General features: G+C 44.1%; 1 protein-coding gene across 3 annotated transcripts in view; it reads right to left on the bottom strand.

Moving 5' to 3' along the window:
- DNAAF9 (dynein axonemal assembly factor 9) overlaps positions 1 to 26,284 on the bottom strand; it is a 115,349-nt gene that overhangs the window by 46,188 nt on the left and 42,877 nt on the right. For 2 of the 3 annotated variants that reach the window (XM_053927302.2, XM_053927300.2), the window contains exons 9-20: positions 21,080 to 21,135; positions 17,944 to 18,079; positions 15,902 to 15,983; positions 14,876 to 14,912; positions 11,911 to 11,998; positions 10,456 to 10,532; positions 8,748 to 8,792; positions 8,379 to 8,424; positions 6,847 to 6,958; positions 5,393 to 5,463; positions 4,391 to 4,441; positions 3,726 to 3,813 (exon numbers count right to left, since the gene is read on the bottom strand). In XM_053927302.2, coding sequence (XP_053783277.1) covers positions 3,726 to 3,813; positions 4,391 to 4,441; positions 5,393 to 5,463; positions 6,847 to 6,958; positions 8,379 to 8,424; positions 8,748 to 8,792; positions 10,456 to 10,532; positions 11,911 to 11,998; positions 14,876 to 14,912; positions 15,902 to 15,983; positions 17,944 to 18,079; positions 21,080 to 21,135 — 889 coding nt within the window. The remainder of the gene's footprint in view (positions 1 to 3,725; positions 3,814 to 4,390; positions 4,442 to 5,392; positions 5,464 to 6,846; positions 6,959 to 8,378; positions 8,425 to 8,747; positions 8,793 to 10,455; positions 10,533 to 11,910; positions 11,999 to 14,875; positions 14,913 to 15,901; positions 15,984 to 17,943; positions 18,080 to 21,079; positions 21,136 to 26,284) is intronic. The other variant, XM_053927301.2, reaches the window with a different exon arrangement.

Consider the following 26,284-nt stretch of genomic DNA (forward strand, 5'->3'; position numbering starts at 1 on the left):
TTCTGGAAGGGCAGACTTTATTTAAGCAAAGTGCAGAAAATTCTATACTAGGGATGTCAAAAACGACAGCAATCAAAGAGGCAAACATTCAGGGAAGGACAACATACCAACTAGCCAGAGTTAATGCTGGTCAGCGCAAATAGCCAGAAATGGAACAGGAAAATCAGGGGACCGAGACAACGATGACAATCGTTTTTACATGCTACTAAAAAGGAACAACAAACCTAAAATGGAGTCACGTTTGCTAACCGATGTCACCAAATCATACTTTAATAACTAACTTCAGTTTCAGCTTCTCCCAGGAGTAGAATTTTAACCCAGACTGGAATTTCTGGTCAACATTAGTGAGGTAATCTGCCTAACACGACCTGCTAAGGGAAGGTTGTCTGCTTAAGATAATCCACTCTTTTTAACTTCTTAGTCTCACCCTCTTTCTACCTATAAAAACCTTTCATTGTATACAGCTCATCAGAGGGCCCTTCCAGTTGCTAGATGGAATGCTACCCAATCCATGAATTGCTGAACAAAGCCAAGTAGATCTTTACATTTACTCAGCTGAATTTGTTCTTTAACAATACAGCAAGAAAGATAGCTTGTAAGGCATGTTCCCTGTGCCATGTGTACCAGGAGACATGTACAAGAATGCTCATAACAGTGCTATCGCCAAAAGCGAAAACCTTAAAACCCCCCCAGCTGCCCTTCAACAGTCAAAAGGATAAACAGCACATCTTCATACAAAAGAAACCTGTGGAGCCATCACAGTGGATGAACTACATGGCGGTACACAACAATCCGGACACATCTGAGGAGCAGGTTCCAGAAGAACACACAGGGTATGATCCTATCTGCGTTACACTGAAAAACAAGACGTTGTTTAGGGATACAGGCCTACGTTGTCAATCTCCAAAGTGAGCTCCTGAGGATTAGGTACTGGGCAGCCTGCCTGACCAAGGCCAGCAGGGTGGGGACGAGAAGGGCATGAATGAACAGGAAGCTGGATAACAAGAAGTCTCATGATAGCAGAAGTTACCCTCCCACTGGGGGAGGGAAAAGGTTCCAGAGCTGGAAACATCTCAGGGGGAGGGAATGGGACCTGGACTACCCTTTAGACGCTATCATCAACTTGCACTATAGACCTCAGGCAAGTGTTCACCTTCCGTGCAGCTCAGGATATAAAGATCAATCAGAATAATGCATGCTGCAGAGCCTTTTAAATGCCTTGGGAAGATGGCACAGATAAATCTCAAACCCACCAGTCTCAAGTAGGAGTGGATTTACCAAGACACTAACGACACTTAAGCTTCAGGACCTCTCACCTGCCCAAGCCCCTGAAAAGAGCCCCTAAACATTTTGTATTATTTTTCCTTAAGAGAGCCCCCGACTGGTATCAACTTCAAGCTGTACAACACTAACCTGAACCCCCCAATTGTGAGACGTTTAACACACAGCCAGAGGAGACTTCTGTTTGAAATCTCTGCTCCTACTGAATTTTCCTCATGAAACCGTCTCCTAATTTAAACTACATTTCCCTCGGGAACGAAGAAAGTCTGAAAAATCTAAGGTCTCAAGAGAGTGCGACAAGGCCTCAGACCCCCCTGGCTGTGCCCCGTATTCTTGAGTAGAGGCCTTAGGATACACCCACTCGGGCTGGATACCTCAATACAAGATTATTTTTGTAACAAGGCCCTTTGCTAGGGAGGTGCAAACTAATTTGGCAAAGAGCCTTGCTAAATATTATAATTGGCTTAACTACGACGAGGCACAAGCACCTCTGTGTTGTGTCTACAGCCTGCCTTTAAGACACTCTGCGATCTCACCAAGGCTGGCAGCACAGTCCCACCCTCCCTGCCTTTGACAAATGCCCTAGACTCTCTGGTCTTCTGCAGCAGGATCTGGAGAGGCAGAAGTGCACAGGCTGTAGCAGAGGCCGAGGAACGAAGGCTGTTCCTTACCACGCCAGCATTTCGTGCAGCACCAGAACTCCTTGTGCTTTGTCTCCTATGTGGATGAGCAGAAGCTGAACCGCTGATCTGAGAAGAGGGAGAGGAATCTGCCACCCGGGAATTATTTTCAGGAACAAATTACCTAGAAAGGGGATTTGCTTAGTGGAGGTTGAAAAATTTGTGGAGTAAGTCACAACTCTTCCCATATAAAATGGCTGCATCTAACAGGGAAAGAATAGAACTGATTGAAAAATGTTTCTTAGGCCTCGACCGGTGTGGCTCAGTTGGTTGAGCGCCTTCCTGCAAAGCAGAAGGTTGCCAGTTCTATCCCGGTCAGGGTACATGCCCGGGTTGCAGGATCAGTTCCTGGTTGGGGAGCCTCCCAGAGGCAACTAATCGATATTTCTCTCTCACATAAATGTTTCTCTCTCTCTCTCTTCCCCTCTCTCTTAAAACAAACAAATAAAATCTTTAAAAAAAAAAAAAAAAGATCCCAGAGGGCAGCGTTAAAAGCCCTGGAGGACTATTTCCAGGCCTTAAAAACGAATCCCAATCCCGGAACTGGAGTTTGCCCAGCTGGATCTCAAAGCTGCAGTGGGCTGGTGACTCCCTTTTATCCCCAATCTACCCCCTTTATGAACCAGAATGTCTGGAAGTGTTACCCTACGCCAGTCCCACCTAGAGTGTTGGGAGGGCTGGGACAGGCGACTTGGCTCTTCAGTCTCACAAGTCCACAGCTGGAGAGGAAATGTATTCAGGAGTGGTACTCAAAGGGTTACACTGCAGGGCCTGGTCTATACCTGATTTAGATGATCTTAATGAGATTTTAGATGTTTGAGCTGAGGGGATTTAGGACTTTGAACTGTTAGCATAATGGGATGAGGCCTTAGGAGGAGGTGACTGTATTTTGGATGTGGCAGAGACATGAATTGTGGGGGGCCAGAGGGTAGACTGTGGTAAGAAAGAAATTTAACATGGCCCCTATAACGTTCATCCCTGGCATTACTCCTGTGTTCACGTAACCTACTAGGGCAAAAGGAAGATTATCTGAGTGGGCCTCCTCTCATCGCAGGAGCCCTTCATAAGCACAGCTTTCTCTGGCTGGTAGCAGAGGCGGAATTCAGAGTCAAAGTATGCGAGAGATCCAACAATGCAAGGGAGGCTCTCTGTTGCTGAGAGATGGAAAGGTCACAGGGCGAGGACCATGGGAATGAGGAGCTAGGAGTTGTCCTGGCTCACAGCCAACAATAAAATGGGATCTCAGTCCTGCAACCCAAAGAAATTGGATTCTGCTAGTAATCTGGATGAGCCTGGGTGCAGGTTCTTCTCCAGGCCTCCAGAGAGAGCCTAGTCTGGCTGATACCTTGACTTCGGCCTTATGAGATCCCTAAACATGAATCTAGCCAAGTCTGCCTGGACTTCTGACCTATAGAACTGTGAAATAATAAATGTGTACTGTTTTGAGCTATGAAACTTGTGGTAATTTGTTACACGGCAATAGAAAACTCATCCAGATTTCATTTAGGTCTACAGATTCTATTTCTGGACATGTTGCTGCTCTAGATCTGAGAGCAGCTCTCAGCCAGCAGCAAGAGGACCCGGTGAAGTTCTGGGGCCAGCCCTTTCTAGAACAAGATTCTCCTTCTGCAAAGTGGGTGGATCAAAGGATTGAAGCTGGAAGAAAACACTTCTACACCAACATGTCTTTTCAAACATCAGATGTATTATTAATCACAATACACATGCCAACACCTGCAAAAGAAGGACCAAGACACAGCTCACCTTCCTCAGGCCAGGACTGTGAATTATTGGAATACAGATACGCTCCCTCTCCTCCTGCTAGAAAAGTGCCCAGGAAACACTCATCCCCCTTTAAAAAACAAACAAACACAAAGAGCAGGTGATTCATAGCAGAAACATACACAGAATCAAAACTCTGGCCAAGTTTGCCTACAAAAGCTGCTGAGTCAGCCTCAGATAAACCCAACTTTGGCACTGCCTGAGTCTTTGTCATGTTACTGGAATCCTTTGACTTGTGCTCAGAAAAAGAATGTAAGGCCCTCTCTGGGTCCGGGCACCAAAGCTGGCAATGCCTGTTCACGTTCCAGTTTCTGTCATCTGGAGGTGGCTCTTCTTGGCCTAAAGCTTTGACCCCTCGGCTCTATATGTCTGGCCAATCTGAGATCTGCTTTTAATAGTATTGGGAAATTGAAAAAACAACACTGTGAGGTGTAACTGGCAGAAAGAATCCTTGTAATTGTGTACCGCATAAATGGCTATTTCTAGAGCTCTGCTGAGAGGAGGGAAAATGTGAACAGGAATTGAGACAAAGAGGTACAGATCCTTTAGATTAGCCCTAAAATGAGACATTTTCAATGATCTTTACATAAAATATTTATATTTCATTTTGCTATGATGTTAACATTAAGAATAAAAAGGCTATTTACCTTCACTGCTTGCTGGGTTTTTTCAGACAATTTCACTTCATTATCTTCCACCTGTGTCCAAAAGGAGTACAGATTTTCAGTGACTACTTCAATGGCAAGATTCTGCTAGGTGTTTCCTACTCCACCCCACCCCACCCCTGGATCTGAATATTTCTAGGAGTCTGACTGGGCAGTCCCTGCACCAAATCCAGTCTGAGGTCCTCATGGCTGGCAGAGTTGGCTGCTGGTCATCAAAGCTCGGGGCCCAAGGCCACGATGGGCTCTCTCACGGGGACCTGAGGTTCAGCTAAATGAGCCTGTGATATGTGGAGAGGATAGTCTCTACTTACACCGCACTTCGGAGAAAAACAACTATTATTAGGGGTGAAAGAAAGAGAACATATTAAAATCCTTTGGGGGCATTCTCATTTAGACATGTTCACGTTGAGGATAATAACTCCTGCTCTTCTCTGTCTGTGCCGGAACTGGAGAAGCAGAACATGAAGAGCTTCTAAAATGGGCACTCGGGTCACTACCAGATTCACTGCTGTCCTACTTCCTGCGTCCTAAGGCACCAGTTTCAAACCAAGTCCTACTGATGAAAATGGGACCATTCCACAGACAGACACCGCTGTACACACTCAGGAGCAAGGATTCTGGCCAAAGAAGCGAGCCACATAATGCACTCCTCACTGTCTATATGTGACCCCAGACAGGTGGGTCAATTTCTAAGCCTCAGTCTCCTCATCTGTAAAATGGGGGTATTAATTTTTTCCTTTCCCAAATTTAATAGGGACCCAGACAACTTAGTTCATTTCTTCTCAAAGTTTTCCAAAATCATGAAGTTAGAGAAACTAGATTCATTTGTATAAAGAAAAAGCTGGAATAAAAACTTCCATTCCCGAACAGCAGCTAGTTCGGGATCTGACAATCCACCAGGGAGCCAAGGAAAAGGCTTTTTACCAAACATTCTCCCAGATTTCTCCCCATTTATATCCACTTCACCTGATGAATGACACTAACCAGCCAGGAGCAGAATCTGGGTATGGCGGCTGTCAGCACTATGAAGCTGGTTTCTGTGTTAACAGTGCCATCTGTAGGGAGACCACAGACATGCAGGTTACTGCCTGCCACCTGAGCCCACCTTGCAGGCCTCAGACAGCTATGCCCTTTCCCTTCTCAGGGGGGAGGAGAAGACATCTCTTATTAGTATAGAGTCTGATGCTCTCAGCAAATGAAAACTTCCTCATCAGGGGGCAGGGAGACCAGTGAAAGGTCCCCCCATAGTGATGAACTCTATTATTATTTACAGTATTAGAAACTTTTAAATGAAGAATTCTGGAAAATAGTCCTTCTTATCTATAGTTTTAATTTTTATCAAGGTAGTACAGGTGTGAACATATTAAAAATCAAACAAATCCTCCTACCAGCACTGGTTATTATCCTTCTCTAGAAATTCTTGCCAAGGTAATAGGTAAGAAAATGAATCTAATTATTGTTTCGAATTGCTTTTACTTGTCTAGTACTAAGGCTGTACATATCCATATATATGTATATGTAAAAATAGTCCCGGCTGGTGTGGCTCAGTGGATTGAGTGCCGGCCTGCAAACCGAAGGGTTGCCAGTTTGACTGCGGTCAGGGCACATGCCTGGGTTGTGGGCCAGGTCCGCAGTAGGGGGCGCTTCAGAGGCAACCACACAGGGATGTTTTTCACCCTCTCTTTCTCCCTCCCTTCCCCTTTCTCTAAAAACAAAATAAATAAAATCTAAAAAAAAAGATAATACATATGTTACATATATATACACCTGTATTTTGCCGTGTATAATGCGTTCTTGTGTATAAAATACGCACCCATGTTTTCGGCTGGGAAACTTTCAGGAAAAGAATTTTTTGTTTTAATTTTTTAATTTAATTCTTTAATTTACACTTAGATACTTGTTTTTTGTATTATAAAGGAATTTTAGCATTTTTAAAAAAGATTTTATTCATGTGCCCTGACTAGGAATTGAACTTTTTGGTTCGCGGGTCGGGGCTCAATCCACTGAGCCACACCAGCCAGGGCAGCATGTATTTTTTTTAACATATTACAGTACAAGAAATTTCATGTAACAAATAATTACAAAACACAAGAACAGATACAAGGTATTTCAGGCACTACCCATGTATAATGCACATCCTTATTTTTCCCTCAAAAATCTGAGCAAAAAGTACGCATTATACACGGCAAAATACGGTAACTCTTTTTTTTCCATTTCTGTGAACTGCCTGTTCATATTTTTTGCCCATCTCCTGTGGGGTAGCTAGTCTTTTCCCTATTAGTTTGTATCTTCATAAATTAGGATATATATACCCCTTGTTTATCATTAATATTCTAATATTTTTTACCAGTTTTTACTGGTCTTTTGACTTCGTTTATGGTTTATTTTGCCAAAAATAAAGTTTCAAGCTCTGCTTTCCAGAGACCACGTACACTTACCCTTTTCTTTAACTAAGATCTGAGACGTCAAAAATGATTCTGAGAAGACCACAGACCCGAAGCATCCCCTTCCTCCCAGCAAGTCGGGAATGTCGCAGATGGTCATACTAGCCTGTATGAAATTAGAAAACAGAGTTAGGCCAGCTGTCAGTCTTAAACCTTCAGGGACACACCTGTAAGAAATGTCACAAAATGCTGCTTTCAAGTACATTTCAGAAGAGAACTGGAGAGATTCCAAGCAAAACTCCAGTCATCTGAAAAGAGGTCTCAGAACTGGGAGATGACCTCAGGATAACATAGGCTTCCTGGAAATTGCTTCTTTAGAAAAAAACATTTAAAAAAAAATTTATTGATTTGAGAGAGACAGAGAGAAATCAATTTGTTGTTCTACCTATTTATATATTCACTGGTTGACTCTTCTATGTGCCTGACTGGGGATCAAACCTGCAACACTGGAGTATCAAGACAACGCTGTAACCAACTGAGAAACCCAGCCAGGGCCTAGTTGACTCCCCTTCCCTTCCCTTCCCTTCCCTTCCGGCAATTGATCGATGTTTCTCTCACACATCAATGTTTCTCTCCCTCTCCTCTTCCCTCCCTTTCCCTCTTTCTAAAAATAATAAAAATCTGTTATAAAAATAATTACCCTCGCTGTACTACTCTCTGTAGATGAGATAAGACTATTGCTTTTCCACGGGTGATGGTGGTGGGCTAGCACTTGCATCAAGTCATCTGCGGTTGCCCACCTAGTTCCCAGTGCCTTCAGGCAGTAGCAGCCAAACAGACTCAAGATATAAGGAGTGCCCATGCGTACTGCAACAGAACCTTGGCTGGGTGTCTACCATCCTCTCATGCATCACTTGCCAATCTTCTTCACAGCAGGATGCACTGGGGTAAATGGAGAACTCAGCTTGTGGCTGGGAGCAACTGGCTCCCCTAGGCCATGGTAGCTTACCTGGGAGCCCATATTTTTGTATCGCTAAACCATTCTCCTGGCCCATCAGTCTGCCCCCAGCACATGGGCCAGAAAGCTCTTCTCTGACTACCCCCACTGCCCTGGAGAGTCAGGCCCCTGGTTTTTTGTTTGTTCTTGTTTATTTTCACAAGCCCCTATTAAGGGCTTCAACACAAGCCTTGGAACACTTGGAAGTCACGGAAACCTCGTTGGGGTCTGTGTTGCTGCAGGCTTGTTCTCAGCTCACATTTCCACATGGGGTCAGAGCAACCTCAGCCAACTGGAGGAAACCTCCCAAACCTTAGGAAGAGAGGGCCTTCTCTCTAGCCAGCTAGACTCTGGACCCACAGGAACCTAGGCATGGGAATGTGGATGTGGGGGGCCTGGCACAGCTGCCTGGGCATCCTCAGAAAGCACAGACTCACCCTTGCTGCAGCTGGAACAGTTCTGAGAATAGACCAGTTTCCTCAGATGAGGGATGGGCTGCCTAAGACTCCCACCCACTCCTATCTCACCCCTCGTAGATGTCCCTCCACAGGCCACTCCTTGCCAGCTGACTTGTAAGAGCTCTGCTTACCGTCTTTACAAAGTATAAGCTATCTTCACTGTCCAGAGGCACAATTCTAGAAAAGGAAAGGATGGGAGACAGTTATTACACTCACAACATTCTCTTTTTTTCAACTTGGCAGCAACTTAGATTTCTCTCAGGGATTTTCAGAACACTGGGTTACATGTACACAGAATTCGAACATAGGCCGCTGGGAGAGAAGAGGATACAGTGTCTCAGCTGACCATAGCCAGCCACGGGCCCAACCCTGGAATGATGCCACTGGCAGGTGTGGAACTGTGAGACGACAACCCATATCAGCAGTTACAAGGTAGCTTTCTTCTTTTTTTTGCTTCTAAAACTTGCCCAAATGAGGACGTACCAGAAATATATACTTACCTTCCCTGATTATTCACAGCATGTATATGAAAAGCCATCTTGGAGCTGTAGACCAAAAACAAAACCAAACCCAAGTCAGTAGGCTCTTGCTGCCCCTGGGCTGCGCCCGCCCCAAACACCTGCTGCCGCGTGCACCTGCGCAGGGCCCTCACAGCACGCTGCCGTGTGGGGGACCCGCATCTAACCCCAGTCCTGGCCTCTGTGCAGATTCTCGGCGCTGTCTTAGGGCAGGAGAAAACCACACGACAGGACTGTTGCCCACTGCAGGCTGAGAGTGACCCTCTACTGGCCCGGGGCCTCCTGCCCCCCAGCCTGACATAAGGTCCTCATCCTCCTCTCCCTTCACCATTTTTGGGGCAAGCTGCCGTCCGTGCTTGGGGTCTGAGCAGAGGCCAGGCCCTGTGTTCCTCTCAGGAGATGATCTGCTAACCTGAGGCAGTTTGAGGGTACTCAGTGAAGTGACCTTGTGGAGAGAAGGCAGTGGGGCTCTAGGTGGAGGACTCTCCACCCACAGCCTGGTGTTTTCTCTTTGTTCCTTTCTCCAGCTAGGGTGGTGTCCCTAGGCCTTGGGATTGAGAGGTGGCCTGCCCTGGAGAGGCTGAGTGACTTAGGCGAGGCCCAAAGGAAAGGGGGAATGGAATGACCATGCCGGCCACATCAATGGTAATAGAGGAGACCTCATCTTGACGGCAGCCAACATTTACATACCCACTCACTCTACAAGGTGAGGAGATGAGGAAATAGGTGCACAAAGAGCTCCCTAACTTGTCCAAGGTCACACAGCTGGAAAGTAAAGGAGCTTCCTCAAACTTAGGTCCCCAGGAAGACAGTTCAGGCCAGTGCAAGGCACAAAGGGAAAAAATTCCCTCCCTCCCTCCCTCCCCTCTCAGGGCCAGAGTTACAAGATCCAGAAGACCCAGAGGAAAGGAGACCTGCAGTAAGCCTAAAACCTTCACCAAAGAGATCCGGCTCCTTCCTCCACTCGTAGAAATGCGGAAATGGAATTTTTGTCGGATCAATGGACAGACTTATCTTTCTAAGCGTTCCTTCTCGCTACCCAGGGCTGCAGATGTAAGAAAATGTGAGGCACCACAGGGCACATAACTGAAGTGTTCTTAAAGAAACTCCTCAATATTGGTGCCTTTTGACTCCTTTGTTAAAAGTGTGTGTAGATGGTCCTCATATAGGACAGTGGGTGAAGTGGACTGGGCCACACAGAGACCCACTGTGATGTGCCAGGAGAGAGGTGATGGAGGACTGCCAAGGCAGCCAGATTCCCAGACTGTCTAGATCCTGGGACACAGCCAGGCTCAGGCTTTCTGCACCTGAGAGGTACATAAGCCCAGGGCCCGTCTCTTCTAAGCAGTGACTGTCTTCACGTGCCCAGGGCCCCTGACCCTGACATTCCTCACCACACATGTTCACCTTTCTAACGTCTGAACTACGTCCGTCAGGTGTCCGATGGTCCCGGTAGGGACCTGCCTCCCACTCCAGTGTCAGGACATGGCTTTCTCGTACAGCTCCTCCATCTTTGGCTCCTTGCCCTCTCAAAGCCCTGACCATGAAGACTCTCCTTCACACATCTGATTGACAGTATTGAACATTTCTCAAAGGGGAAATGGAATATCAACTACCAGGAGAAAAGGGTGTTTACAAAAACAGACATTTAGAAAATTTCCTTGTAGAGAAAATGTCAGCCATTGCTTACCGTAGGGCTGCCTTAAACTGCACCAGCTCAGAGGAATCTAACTGAGATCCCAAGGTCTGCTCAGCTACCTCCTTGGCCTATAAACCAATAACAAACCAGAAACCATTAGCTTCCACAGCAGGAAAGCGTACATCACTGACAGAAAGAGCCCTTCTAACATTTGGCCAGGAGAACACTGTGTCCCTCCCCTCTACGTGACTACTCTGTATACATCAATAGATTAAAGTGAAAACATCATGTTAAGGGAAACAGGTGCCCGCTTTCTTCAGGCTGGGCTCACAGGAGATACTTCATTCAGGTAGGTAGGCACTGGAACCTGATCTGCTGGGAAGGTGCCATTGTGAGGTCTGGAAATGCCCTTTTTGCTCCCCTCTCCCCTGGCCCTGAGGGAGGGACTCCTGCCCTCAGAGAGTCTGCCCAATGCTAAGACTACTCCAATACCTAGAGTTACAAAAGATCCGTCAAAAAAACAAAGGTATGGCCCTGGCTGGTGTGGCTCAGTGGATTGAATGCCGGCCTGCAAACTGGAAGGGCGCAGGTTCGATTCCTGGTCAAGGTACATGCCTGGGTTGCGGGTCAGGTCCCTAGTTGGGGGTGTGTGAGAGACAAATGGTCAATGCTTCTCTCTCCCTCTCTTTCTCCCTCCCTCCCCCTCTCTCTAAAAATAAATAAATGCAATATTAAAGAAAAAAAAGGTGTGAAAACTGAGGTCTGCACCGAATTTAAGTCAACGGTGGAGGGGAGATGGCAAGGAGCTGGTGACTATGCTACCGTCTTTCTGCTATCTACGTCATACACAACCTTTCCAATGTCAAATGGCTTCCTTCAGGAAAGGTCCTACTGGCACTGGGAGGCGCCAAGCCGACTCCTCAGCTCTTTGCTGGGTCAGATATAGGAATCCAACTCAGCAGGGCAGGGCGACCACAAAACAGCAAGGAAGACAATGGTCAGAGAACAAGAACGCACGTGCTGTCCGGGAAAGGTGAGTCAGGTTTTCTCATCTTTAGTAGTTGTTTTTAGTTTTTAAATGCTGAATTATAGGAAATAAACTATGTAGCTCAAAACAAACTTACTGGATTTTATTAAAATTCACAGTAGGATAAGACTACATATACACATATTTAACATTCAAAAGCCTTTAAAAACCTATTAGGTAAAATAACGTGCTATAGGATGATTTTCCTTTAACACAACTGGGTATCTACAAAGAAGTGCTGATTAGTTGTCATCCATAAGACAAGGGCGGCTTGGTCACAGGCAGTACAGGCAGCGCAAGCTCAGGGCTTTAAAAGCATCTCTGTCTGGTGCCAGCTCCATGGGGGCCCCAGCTCACACAACACTGAGTACTACAAAGTGTCCCAAAACAGAACAAAAACAATAACTCCCACCCAGATGGACAGCAAGTTTTACATTAAAATAATTTCTAAGGAAAGAGAAAGATGGTCTTCAAATTACCTTTGTTAGACTGGAAGTTTTAGCATAACATGCAATGCCAGCCAAAACAGCCTCAATAACAGCAGCATATACCTGGGACAAGAGCCTACTTTTAAAAACAAAAAATATGGGTTAACTACAGCATTACAAGGTCTCATCAAAAGCTGCATGCACAAAAATGACATTCCCTACGGGACCGACTTTTAAACAGAATGACAAGTGAAAAAATGGAACGCATTGATTCCTAAACCTTTTAAAAGCCATCCGTCCCATCTGATTTATATTCTCCTCTGTTAAACTGTAAGAAAAGCCGGCTCTTCTTAATTTTGCTCAATCTTCCCTGTTTGTAATCCAACAGAAGGACACTGTCTGGGCCCACAGGGAGCAGCTACCCGAGGACCCCAGCCCCTCAGTGTCGTGATAAAGACTTGCCGCTTTTCCAGGGGCCGAGCGCACTGCACCTGCCTGGCATCTCCCCGGGGCTGCTGAGGGCTGGCAGCTACTGGCACCTCAGGGTGGGAGACCTCAGGGGGCAAAAGAGCTTGCTCTGGGGAGAAGACGGGCTGCACTTAAGTTCAAGTTGACAGCTGCAGACCACTTTCGAAGCAGCTTACCTCATCTAGAGAATAGAGACGGCTTCTCAGGGAGAGCGGTCGCCCCCAAAGCACTCCTCTCGCCGGTCCTGCTCTTTCTCCCTGACTTCTCGCTTCCCAAAGTCATGGGAAGGGATTTTTCTTTTCCAGACTGGGAGCACCACCAAAGCCCCCAGAAGATGTAGGTCTGGCTGCCTTTAGGGCAGGGTTCCTCAGTCTCAGCATTTTGGGACAGATAATTCCCCAGGCACTGCCAACTGTCCTGGCGGGGTGGGGGGACTGGTGGGAGTGGAAGGGTGAAACTGCCCTTGGTCGAGAGTCACAGCTTTAGGGCAAGGAGATCCAGAATCTTGTCAGTGTAATTATAGAGAAAAGAGGCCCCTCCACGAGGCCTTTAAAGGCAAGGGAGGTGACTGGCAAAGAAGTGGTAAAGCCTTACCTAAGAACATGTCTTTGTTTTGCCCGAGAATCTTGAAATAGCTCAAGGAAGGAGACAGGAGTTTGAAAGAAGGAATGAACACGGAAATGATCTGGTCTAACCCTCTTGTCTTACAGAAGAAGCAGGTAGGGCCTCTGGAGGTGAAATAAGGGGTCCAAGGCCACAGAAAATTAACGGCAGACTCGGACTCGGGTCCGCTCTCAGCCTGGTGCTTTTCCACGGTACCACCTCACGCTGCCCGTTTCCTCCGCGGCTCCCTCACCACGCCCGCATGTTGTAGGTAGGAGGTTTGAGTTGGGTAGAGAGTACACATAACAAAATGACAGCCCCAAGGATCAACATATCCTGAAGACTGTTGGCCAGGAGATGGCAAAGGGGTACGCCTGGAAGGAGGGGGTCCAGCAGGGACACTGCCAATGAGTTTGGCCACTTCCAGGTAAAAACCAGAATCCTCTATGCCTTGACACTAAGCGTGAAGCTTCACAGAGGCCAACCCCAAAGATTCATAAAGGTGCTCTTCCTCCCTCTGCAACCCAGCCTGATTCAAATATCACTCAGTACCAACATTGTTCAGGTCTCCCCCTTGACGCCTGCCCGCCACCCCCACCCCCGCCTTCTTCTATACAGGCCCTCAGACAAAAGCTCAATACAAAGCTATCTGGCTACTGACTCATAACATAGCCTGGATGAGAGAGAGGCCTACGACCTATGACAAGGGAAGAGCCTGTTCTGTGCCTGGATGACATTGCTGTTGGGATATCACAAGGTCCAAGAGTTCCACCAGCTCTGTGATTTAGCAGATTCTCTGATGTGGGTCCAAGCACCCCCCAATACCAGTCCCTGAAGCTGGACACCAATGGAATTGGGTTAGGTGAGATGTCTAAGGGTCCAGAATGATGACCCAGGGCAGTGGCTAAGTACAGCCAGCAAGGAAGCACAAGCAGGTAAAAAGCAAGACTACAGATACCCACCAACAGATTAGAATGTGGTTGACTTGTTGGTAAAGTGAAGAAAACCCCCCCCCACACAAAAAGCAATATACTATAATTACACAAAACCTAAATGTATAATTTTTTAAAACCCAGAAAGATATACATTAACATACGACTGAGTAGTGCCAAGAGGAAGAGTTATGGAGGATCTTACTTTCTTTTCTCTATTTTCCAGATTTTCTGCAGTGGGATTATATTCCCTTCTAAGAAGAGGAAGGGACACCAGAGCTCTCTCTCCCCCTCCACATGAGCACAGAGGAAAGGCCGTGCCAGGACACAGCGAGAAGGCAGTGGTCTGTGATTCACACAGAGAGGCCTTACCAGAAACCACCTCTTCTGGTACCTTGATCTTGGACTTCCAGCCTCCAGAATTGTGAGGAAATAAAGTTCTGGCTGTTTAAGCCACCCAATCTGTGAAATTTTATGGCAGCCCAAGCAGACTAATACGAGAATTAACGAGTTAATTTCCTGTTTTTGATTTCCTACTGTATGTGCGGGGCGAGAAGCCAACAGCAGGACCCTTCTAAGGCTGCACAGCCTGAGCTCACATCTGGGTGCTGTTCCATAGGTCTGAGGTTAAAGCCGGAGTAAACACCTCACAGACCAGAGCGGGTTTCTCAGATTCTCCCAATGGGTTTCAGGATGTTTTATTTTTAGGAGATCCCCCAGTAAAAAATGCACTATGCAGAAGAGTCACGCCGTTCAAACGCACAGATGTGCAGGGAGGAAGTCTCTGAGCTCTGGAGAGAGGAGCAGCTGGCAAAGCTGGCAAGGTCTGTCAGTCTGGACCCCCAGCTGACAGAAAGGGGCTGGGAACCTCCTGGGAAACCACAGAACTCTGCTCACCGAATTAAGCCAATGTCCTACCCACTGCTGGTCCCTAAAGGAAGTAGACAGGACAGCCCAACCTTTGAGTAACTCAACTTTGAAAAAGAAAAAATAAGATAGAAATGAAGACTTACATTTGTTCAGTTTTCTTGGGCAACTTGTTGTCATCACCTGTGAAAGAGGACCTAATAAGAATGTGATAAGATCACAGGAGACGCAAACACTTCACAAGGAGAGTAGAATTTCTTAATTTAATTCAAAGGAGATGTCAAGAACTACATTTTTTCCTCTTTAAGTTAAATACTGTACAGGCACAAACGACAGCGAAGCCAAGATCCTCTCAGGGTCCTCCTGGTCCTTCAGCCCCGACACTGTCTTTGACAACCCACTCAGCATCACCACTAAATCCCAGAGAAGCCAGAATCTTAGGCTCTGGAAGTTTTTTGCTTTTATTTTAATTTTTTAAAGTAGGAGGTATTAGTAAGCAGGCTCAGTTCTGCCTCTTTCTTAATTTCCTTAGTTATGCAGCCCAAATCATGCTTCTCTGAGTTTCCTGGCTCATGTAACACCATCCAGAAGAAAAGCTGCTTTCTGACGTACTGCGGAGCAAGTGCTGAGATCCTTTCATTCTAGACTCTAGAGGTTCTTTTCAATGTCTCTTTGGATACCTGCAGCTTCCGGTTACCCCAGCAAGATGGGCAGCTCTGGTCAATCTTTTTGGATGGCCCCACAACATGGAGCCCTTGCTCCTGTGAATGTTCCCAGGTCCTGGGTACCTTTCTGCCACAGCCTTTCTTCACTTTCCTCACAAAGAGTTGGGCAGGCACCTGGCTGAGTCACCGAAACTCCCAATGCAGTCCACACTCCTGCCACCTCCAACTAGGACTTGTTCATCCTGGCCTTCCCCGCGACACCGAGCACACGGTCTTACACGTGGTCAGACCCGATATATACTGAGCCAATAGTTTTCCCTCCTGAAACACATTCTGTGAGGAAGGTGTTAAGCAATCCACCCTCTATCTGCAATCAGAGAGGGAGTTTGGAGGCCTACAAATTGGGCATCATGAGCTTCTGAGCAAAGTGGTAAATCATGAGTCTACCTCTAGTTCATGGGAGGAACTGTTCATTAGTTGATAAGAAGATGACTTATAGGGACTTACCCAAGTAAGGAATGTGAGTAGTTCCAAAAAAGTACGTTCTTGAACAAGCAAGGGGTCCCTTTGGTGAGACACACTGTACTACCTGGATGTCAGAAAAAAGTAAAAATAAAAAAGGACTTAGGTGTGTATGACTACAGAAGCAAAAAGTATATCAGTCAATGGAAATCAATTTTATCTGACCAACAGCTGATGTATTATTTTTTAAAGACATGGGGAAAAGGTCACCTTTAATAGTTGTTTTTCCAAAGGTAACTGGTGCGCACGTGTTTGTCTTTAACCCTGGCTATCTACGAGGTCGCTGTTGGGCGCTCAGTCTGCCCACGACGCTAAAGAGCAAACGTGCTCGGATATTGACTGCTGTTCATATTCAGTCCAGAGCTTCCACAGCGAGGACCTTGGCCCACGTGAAGGCAGATATGGGGGCGGCTACAAATTCAGGAAAGGCAGGTGTTACCCGGGTCCCCACCTTCACTTGCATTTCATCTCTGCACACAGGCCTTGCAGAAGAGAAAATGCTAAGTTCTCTGGGTTTTAAAATTCTTCTTCTTCTTCCCTGTTTATTGTTCATTTACAGAGATGTAATGGTATCTTTTTTGTCCTTTGAAAATCAAACATCTATCTATCTCATCAGCCTTCCTAGGAGAGCAGGTACAAAACACAAAAATGTTACCACACATGAGCTAAACGTGACACAAATGTTTGTCCTATTTTACTCCATTTGTCTAGGGAAGTCATGAGAGAATACATCACCTTTTTTTCCCTGTAATATTACAAATACTGTGATTCCAAGTTACAGATTTGAAATAAGAACTTATTCTGACTGATGTGTAATTCACGGCGGTGAATATGATCAACATTGCCAGTCTACTGATGAATCCATCAAAAGCACTCATTTCTGTTATATTGTTTCTGATTTCTAGCATTTCCTTTGATTCTTTCTTAGCATTTTCATCTCTCTGCTTACATTATCCATCTGTTCTCACGTGCTGCCTACTTTTTCTTTAGAACTGTTAACATATTAATCATAATTACAAAGTTTGAGTCACATCTGGGTTCTGCTTCCCATGGCTGCATTCTTCTTTAGAGTGTGCTTTCTCTCGCCTTTTAGCCCGCCTTGTAATTCGTTCTTGAAGGCTAGACAGGGCACATCAGGTAGCAGAAACTGAGGTAAATAGGTTTTGACGTAAGGTTTTATGCTGATCTGAAAGGAAGTGGGTTGTGTTTAACGTTTTCTGTAGGGGCAGCTGCCGGGGGCTCCCAATGCCTCTGGCTCATTGTACTGTCTCCCCTGTTGCCTGGGGGTTTCCATAAGAACTCCTCCCAGAGAGTCTGCACCCTCCCTTCACAAAGCAGCAAGATCCTGACAACACATCCATTCATGTAGCCCCGCAGCCCCTACTGGCTTGGAGACACACCTGGAGTCTCAGTGCAGAGAGGACTGGGGCTCAAGTTCTCTAAATCCAAATTTAAAAATAATAGTGTCTACTTCCCAGCTTTCTTGATTGTCAGAGACATTTTGAAAATACCTAAAATTCCATTACAGTGGCACAGACTTATAATCATTAGAGTCTCATATTTCAGTTTATTGTTTCCCTTAAAAGAATGTAGCAGACAATACACCATCAAGTGCAAGAACCTGCTCCCTGGCACCCTCAATAAAAGGACAAAATCTCAAGGTTTATGTCCTGGAATGTAATGGTCAAGATATAATAAACTTGGCTTGGAATGACAGTCTATTTTCAAACTGATTTAAAATTCTTATTCTACTGACGATACTATTCTTACGACTTGAAGAGTTTGGTTGTAAAAGTATTTTTTAACTTTTTTCCTTCAAATTTTTAACAATTAAATGGGATGCTTTCAAATAATACCTAGTACTTATATAAAAATAGTCAGTTTCTAATCACTTGTTTTCATTCCAAAACAACTTCACGTTCAAGGTTAAATGAACACACTAACTGGAAAAGGTTCCTTTTATCCAGCTCCCCTCCTCCCTATTTGATAATGAAACCAATTAAGCACCTGGCAGTCAGGCCACTCACCATGTGTTTGGCAAAGCTCCCACCGGGACCAGTGTTGCGTACCAGGTGCCCTTCAGAGGGGAAGTTAAAGCTGCCAGCGTTCAGGTTTTCCCGTGTGGAGTGATTACCAAAGAGAACAAAGGGCTGCCTGTTAGGGCTAGAGCGGCAAATTAAAAGCGTGATTAGAAGAGATTCCTGGCCAGGGCAACTTCCCAGTGGGCGAAGCCTCGAGCTTCTCTAAGTGTCTTCCCGCAGTCTAGGCAAAGCGGTCAGTGTCGTCCACCTACGCTCCTTGCCGGTTGGGAGGGGATGCTAGATGTCGCGGCCTCCTCCTACTGACTCACGTGAGTTAGCCAGTTAGGGACATAACTAAACCCAAGCCAGGTTTTTATTTTCAGCTTGTCCTACTTCTTGATCACAAAGTGCCATAAGTCTGCAGTGATGGAGCAAAATCCCAGTTTTAGAAAATAGCATTGTAACAGAAATACAAATTTTACAGAATGACAGCAGTTGTGATACCCAGACTGTAGACAGACTGTGGTAGGGCTGTTAGCAATCCCTGAGTAACTTTTAGGAGGGAAGGAAGAGAGTAGGATCGCAAGTGTTCTCACCACCACACCTACCTGCCCCTGCACCCTTCCCCTTCTTCCCTCCTCTCTCGGCTGGACTTGCCAGTGTTTTGTTTCCACTGTCTGCTCACTTCTCAGCCCCCGCATTATATTGTCAAGGGGCACCGGCAGACAATTCACTCAAATTGCCCTTGCAAAAGTCCCCAGATGCCTTTCATGTAGCATACAGCAAACCCAATGGATGGTCATTAGCTCTCCCTTCCTCGTCTCTTAGAAGCATCTGACACCCTCCCCCTGCAAAAGCTGTTCCTTCTCTGTCTCCCTCACCAGTCCTCCTCCTCCTCTATCTGGCCTCTATATACTCCTAGAGTTTTACCTTCAGGCATCTGCTCTCTGAAAGTCCTTGCAGTACATAAACAGCATCATCATCCCTTCAGGGACTGAGCCAGACCTGAGGGGCCTCCTTGACTTTTCCTGCTCCCTCACGTCTGCATCCACTCACCCACACAAATTCACTCCAACTTCCATTTCCCTCCATCTACATGTCCACGAGCCCAGCCACCGTCTCCTCCCTGCACGACTGCAAGGCTCCCACATAGTCCGCTTCCACCCTTGCCCTCCGACAGTCTCCTCTCCACACTGCAGAGGACAATCTTTTAAACGTGCAAAGCCTTTCATGTCTTTATGTTATTTTCAAAAGAAGGGCCGAAATCTTTCACATGGCCAGCAGGGACATGCATGGTCTGTCCTGGCCAACTTCTGTAGGTCCGTGTAAGGCCACTCTCTCCCAACTCCCATACTTCAGCCAAACTCACCTTCTCTTACGTTCCTTACGTCCTCATCTCAGAACCACTGCTTTTCTCCCTCCTCTCAGTTATCTGTGCTCATCATTCAGATCTTCCCCCAAAGGGGGTCATACTCTCCAGCTATGGTCTTAACAGTACCATGTTCTTTTTCCCTACGTGGCACTGGCGTGTGTAATTATATAGTTCTCTGTGAGGTTGCTTGATTAATGTCTTATTTCTCCACCACACTATATACTTTATGAAGGCAGAGACCAGGTCTGGTTTATTTTTTAAACATGTATCTCTTGCTTATTATGTCATATATTCTCAATATTCAATGACTAAAGGATATTTTTTAAAAACAGTTCTGCTATGGACCAAATGTTTGTGTCCTCATAAATTTGTATGTTAAAATCCTTATCCCTGAAGTGATGGTATTAGGAGGAAAAGACCTGTGGGATGTGATTAGGTCCTAAAAGTGGATCCCTCATTAATGGGACTATAAAAGGGGACCTTCTAAAAGAGGTTCCAGAGAGGTCCCTAGCCCTTTCTGCCATGTGAGGTTACAGAGAGATGACAGCCATCTATGAGGAAGTGGGCCCTCACCAGACCCCAAATCTGCCAGCACCATGATCTTGGACTTTCCAGACTCCAGACCTGTGAGAGATAAGTGTGTGTGTGTGTGTGTGTGTGCGCGCGCGCGTGACCCAGTTTATGGTATTTTTGTTATAGCAGCTAAAACAGATTGAGAGTTTCCTTTCTCCCCTTGCCCTTTCCTTAAATAGCTCTTAGTGTTTATCACATGGAAAATTCTTTGCATTTCTTTTCATTACTCTTAAATATACTTCCTTGCCCTTACTGGTGAAGCTCAGTGGGTTGGGCATTGTCCCCCAAACCAAAAGGCTACAGGTCTGATCTCCCAGTCAGGCATATGCCTGGGCTGTGGGCCGGGGCCCCAGCTTGGGGCATGCAACAGGCAACTGATCGATGTTTCTCTTGCACAAGGATGTCTCTCTCCCTCTTTTTCCCTCCTTTCTCCTCTCTCTAAAAATAAATAAATAAATAAATAAAACCTTTAAAAACACACACACACACAAAAAAAACCTTCCTTAAGCTTCAGTAGACATGACTGCTTTTTCTTCTGAAGCTTACTTCAAGTTAAGTGACACTGGGCAGAAGAAGATCACTGAAGCCCAGCTGGGGTAATGTGTCTCACTGCCAGACAGGGTTGGAAGTGGGGAGGAGAGGAAGGATCTACTCTCATCTGTCCATCAGAGGAACTATCCTCTGCCGGGCTGTCCCGGTTATCACGATGAGAGCTGCTGAAGGAAACACATCAAAGACGACAAATGCACAAGTACCCTCACAGCCCCGTCTTCTGGGGCTGAACCTTCACATGACGGGATGATCCCTCTTATTCCCCACAAGCCACTGCTGGCCCTGCCCAGCCCTTGGACATTCTGCTTCCTCTAGCTTTCATGTGCCAGGAATGGAATAAAAATTCTTTTCTTTAGCTTTCAGCAAGCTACAATGTTTTAAATGCTAGTTTACTATAAATCTATATTTAAAAAAAATACAAAAGCAGTGACACAGACAATTTTACAGAGTATGGATTTCTTATCCTGCGATGACTAAATTCAACCCATATTTTCCTGATTCTAGCATCTTCTTCTTTTTTTTTTAAATTTTTATTGTTATTCAATTTGATTCTAGCTTCTAGGCTTAGATGCTCCCCACCTCTACCCTCCTTCATCAACCTCATTTTCCCTATTACCATTTCCATTTCTTCCCCGCGAACCTCACCTGTTTTCAGTTATATGGCTGGAAATCATTCCATGACTGAAATAACTTCTGAATGGCTAAAAAAGAAGCCAAAATTGTATATATTAAGATCATAATTTTATAAAACAATCACAAAACCTCTCGTGTATATTTGTATGTAGGTATAAATACATGTACACACATACGTAGTGTGTGTGTGAGAGCTATGGAGAGAGATGCATGTTGGGAGATTGTTATAAGACTATGGAAGCACATGTGCTGGATAACAACATGAATATTAGGGACAGGTAACAAAAAAAACAGCAAAGATAGATTCAGACTTCTGGCCAAGATGGAGGCGTAGGTAGATACACTTTGCCTCCTTGCACAACCAAAAGAAGAACAACAAATTTAAAAACAAAAAAACCCAGAACTGCCAGAAAATTGAACTGTATGGAAGTCCAACAACCAAGGAGTTAAAGAAGAAACACTCATCCAGACCGGTAGGAGGGGTGGAGACTACCGGTAGGAGGGTAGAGAGGACTTGTGGCAAGGTGGTAGCTGGTAGAGTGGGTGAGGCAGTGGCTAGGGGAGCAGGTGGTCCCACATTTGCATGCAGATAAAATGGAAGGGACAACTGGGGAGAGAGACAGACCACTCAACCCAGGGTTCCAGCTCGGGGAAATAAAACCTCAAAACCTCTGACTAAAAACACCTGCGGGGGTTACGGTGGCAGGAGAAACTCCAAGCCTCACAGGAGAGTTCGTTGGAGAGACCCACACGGTCCTAGAAGTACACAAAACCACCCACCTAAGAATCAGCACCAGAGGGGCCCAATTTGCTTGTGGGTAGCAGAGGAAGTGACTGAAAGCCAACTGAGAGCTGAGCAAGCAGCATTGTTCCCTCTCAGACCCCTTTCCCACATACGGTGTCCCAATGCAATGACGTGGGTTACCCCATCCTGGTGAGTACCTAAGGTTCTGCCCCTTACTATGTAATATGTGCACCTAGACAAAAAAAAAAAAATGGCCCAAATGAAAGAACAGATCAAAGCCCCAGAAAAAATACAACTAAACAATGAAGAGATAGCCAACCTATCAAATGCATAGTTCAAAACACTGGTAATCAGGATGCTCACAGAAATGGTTGAGTATAGTCACAAAATACAGGAAAAGTGAAGATTATGAAAAGTGAAATAAAGGAAAATGTACAGGGAAACAACAGTGAAGGGAAGGAAACTGAGACTCAGATCAACGGTTTGGAGAAGGAAGAAATAAACATTCAACCAGAAGAGAATGAAGAAACAAGAATTTAAAAAAAATGAGGAGAGGCTTAGGAATCTCCAGGACAACTTTAAATGTTCCAACATTGGAATCATAGGGGTGCCAGAAGAAGAGGAAGAGTAAGAAATTGAAAATTTATTTGAAAACATAATGAAGGAGAACTTCCCCAATCTGGCAAAGGAAGTAGATTTCCAGAAAGTCCAGGAAGCTCAGAGAGTCCCAAAAAAGTTGGGCCCAAGGAAGCACACACCCAGGCACATCATAATTACATTACCCAAGATTTAACATAAGCAGGGAATCTTAAAAGCAGCAAGAGAAAAGAAGACAGTTACCTACAAAGGAGTTCCCATTAGACTATCAGCTGATTTCTCAAAAGAAACCTTGCAGGCAAGAAGGGGCTGGAAAGTATTTTAAGTCATGAAAGGCAAGGACCTACATCCAAGATAACTCTCTCCAGCAAAGCTATCATTTAGAATGGGAGGGCAGATAAAGTGCTTCCCAGATAAGGTCAAGTTAAAGGTGTTCATCATCACCAAGCCCTTATTATATGAAATGTTTAAGGGACTTATCTAAGAAAAAGAAGATGATCAAAACTATGAACTGTAAAATGACAACGAACTCACAACTATCAACAACCAAATCTAAAAGACCAAAACCAAACTAAGCAAACAACTAGAACAGGAACAGATTCACAGAAATAGAGATCATATGGAGGGTTATCAGCAGGGAGGGGGAGGTAGGAGAATGGGGGAAAAGGTACAGGGAATAAGAAGCATAAATGGTAGGTACAAAGTAGACAGGGGGAGATTAAGAATAGTAAGGGAAATGGAGAAGCCAAAGAACTTATATGTATGACCCATGAACATGAACGAAGGTGGGGGAATGATGGTGGGGCGGGGGGTACAGGGAGGAGGTGAATAAAGGGGAGAAAAAAATGGGACAAGTGTAATAGCATAATCAATAAAATATATTAAAAAATAAGAACAAAAAACCTAGCAAAGATAAAAGGCTGCAAAAGAAAAGGGAAAGAAACAGAAAGGAAAATAAATTCTTGTCAAATTTTACAGTTTTTAACTACTGAAAGGAAATTGGAATAACCACCATCTATGGTCCAAGTTACTAGCCATGTGGGAATTTTTCCTTCTATTAAAATTTTTCCTTCATTTTCAATAAAGAAGTACATATTAATGCTAATGAGCTAATTTAAAATCACCAATGAGGAAGAATCCAAGGAACTTAGAAGTACCCTGACACATGTTTCCCAGGAAATCACAGAAGTACTTCGCAGCTTTGCCGTGCATAGCGCTAGACCTACCACTAATCAAAAAATTGATATGTAGGATCTATGCCAAAAGGGTTCAAAGTTTTTAATTCCCTTCACCAACATCTATTGGATTCCCCCCCAATTACATAACTAATACATATTTACTTTAGAATATAATAAAAATCACCTACAATCTAAGAATTGTTAACATTCTGGTACATTTTCTTCAAATCTTTTTCCCAAGGTACATCCATATAATATGTATGATTGTACCAAAGTTTACTAAGTAGTCCTCTATTCTTGGAAATTGATATTGCTACTAACTCATATAATTAATAATACTGTAGCAAACTTTCCATAAACTTTATCTATAGTTCTGATTATTTCCTTAATGCAGATCTAGAAATAAAATTGTAGGGTAAAAAGGCAGAACTATATTTCCAAATTGCTTTTCAAAAAAGTTTTATCAATGTATAGTTTTACTTAAAATACAAGATTATGTGTACCTCAGGGTATCCCCACAAGCACTGTCCATTAAATGTCCATTTTAAAATATATTTGCCAAGGTGATAAATGAAAAATGGTACTTCATTATTGTTTGATTTTATATCCCTTTGGTATTTAATGAAGAATGTTTTAGATGTGTTCAATGGACATGGATTTCCTTTTGGTAATTAACTATTATTTATATCCTCTGGATGTTTATCAGTTGGAGTTTAGGTGTTTGTCTTACTAATTTGTAAAACCTCTTTGTATATTAAAATAACAATAGCTAAAACTTACTGACGGTTTACCGCGTGAACTGTGATAGGCATTTAAATCCATTATCTCAGATTGCTCCAATAACAATCTATGAAGTTCATTCTATCATTACCCGCTCTCTAGAGATGAGCTGGCTAAGACAGGAAAGTTAATTAAGCTGTCCCAGGTCACAGAGATAGTGAATTGAATAACTGGGATTCTAATTGGGGAGGCAATTGGGAAAAAAAGATAAAATTAGATCCATATATTACATTATACACACAAAAAAATCCCAAATGAATCAGGGATCTAAATTCTAAAAATTAAACCATACAAGTACCAAACAGGCGAATTCCTCTTTCAACTTAGATTATAGCCTTTACCTATAAAATCCACAGGCAATACAAGGAAATAGTAACAAATTTATATAAAGATAAAAAAGATGCATGACAAAAATAAATTTAAAAAAAGCAACTGATAAACACTGAGGAAATATCTGAAATATATACCACAGGCAAAAAGTTCATAGACTAAGCATATAAAGAGCTCTTTAAAACTAAGGGGGAAAAAAGACCTAAATCTTATGCTCTATAGTTCAGTTAACATTATTATATTCAATACAAGTGTTCAATTGGGAAAAACAGATGAGAATATAAAATGGCCTTCAAACAAAATGCAAATTAAAATAATACCAAGATGCCATTTCTCATCTACGAAACTGTCAAAAATTGAAAGTATAGCAACACATTCTATCGGTGAGGCTGTGGTGGAACGGGCACTTGCAGATACTGCTGCGGGGCATGCAAACTGTCCACAAAGGGAAATTCGGCGATACTACATATGCCCTTACCGTTTGACTCAGCAATCCCATTACTAGACATACAGACCCCCAACTGTATGAAAATACATATGCGCAGAGTTATTTACTATGGCACTGTTTGCAATAGCAAAATATCAGAAACAACCTAAATGCATGCATAAATGAAGATAAATCCATATAGTGGAATACTATGAACTATAACAGAAAATAAGATCTCAATGAACTGACCTGGAGAGTTCCAGGATATATTGTTAAAGGGAAAAAAGCAAAGTGGAAATGACTACATATAATATGCTACCCTTCAATAAATAAAAGAAATGGATATAAGAAAATACACATGTGCCCTGGCCAGTGTGGCTCCGCTGTCTGGAGCAGCATCCCACAGACGGAAAGGTTGTGTGTTTGATTCCTGGGCAGGGCACATACTCAGGTTGTGGATTCGATCCCTGGTCGAGAAGGCAACCAATTGATGTTTCTCTCTCACACGAATGTTTCTTTCTCCCTCTCTCTGTTCCTCTCTCTAAAAGCTATGAAAAAAAAATGTCATCGGGCGAGGATAAAAAAAAAATAACACATGTATCTGATCATTTGTGCAAGGGACAGAAAAGATACACCAGAAACTGCAGAGATTTGTTACCAACTGGTAGTAAAGTGAGTGGGAAGAGAGTGAGAAGAGAGGATGAATGAGAATAAGAAGCAAGGAGAGACATGTCACTGAGTAGAACTTTTAGAATATCTTTCACTCTCAGAACCAGTAATAAGAGAAGAAAAAAGAATCTAAAAACTGAAAAGGGCATTATGACAGGTGTGACAACTTCGTGTGGCCTAATATAGAGGTAATTGAGTCTCTAAAGGAAAGGACAGAAAAAAAATTGAATGGCCAAAAACTTTCCAAACTTGATGAAAACTGTAAGTCCATAGATCTAAGAAGTCCAACAAAATCTAAACACAAGAAACATGGAGATAATTACAGCAAGACACATCATAATCAAATTATTCATAAACCAGTAATAAAAGAGAAAATCTTAAAAGCTACCAGAGGTGGGGGGAAGCCATTTATGTAAAAAAAAAAGAAAGAAAGATAAAGATAAAAGACAAAAGACTTCAGCAGAAACAATGCAATTAAGGCAATGAACATT

This window comes from Desmodus rotundus, chromosome 6 (genome assembly GCF_022682495.2).
Source record: "Desmodus rotundus isolate HL8 chromosome 6, HLdesRot8A.1, whole genome shotgun sequence".
NCBI classification, from domain to species: Eukaryota; Metazoa; Chordata; class Mammalia; order Chiroptera; family Phyllostomidae; genus Desmodus; species Desmodus rotundus.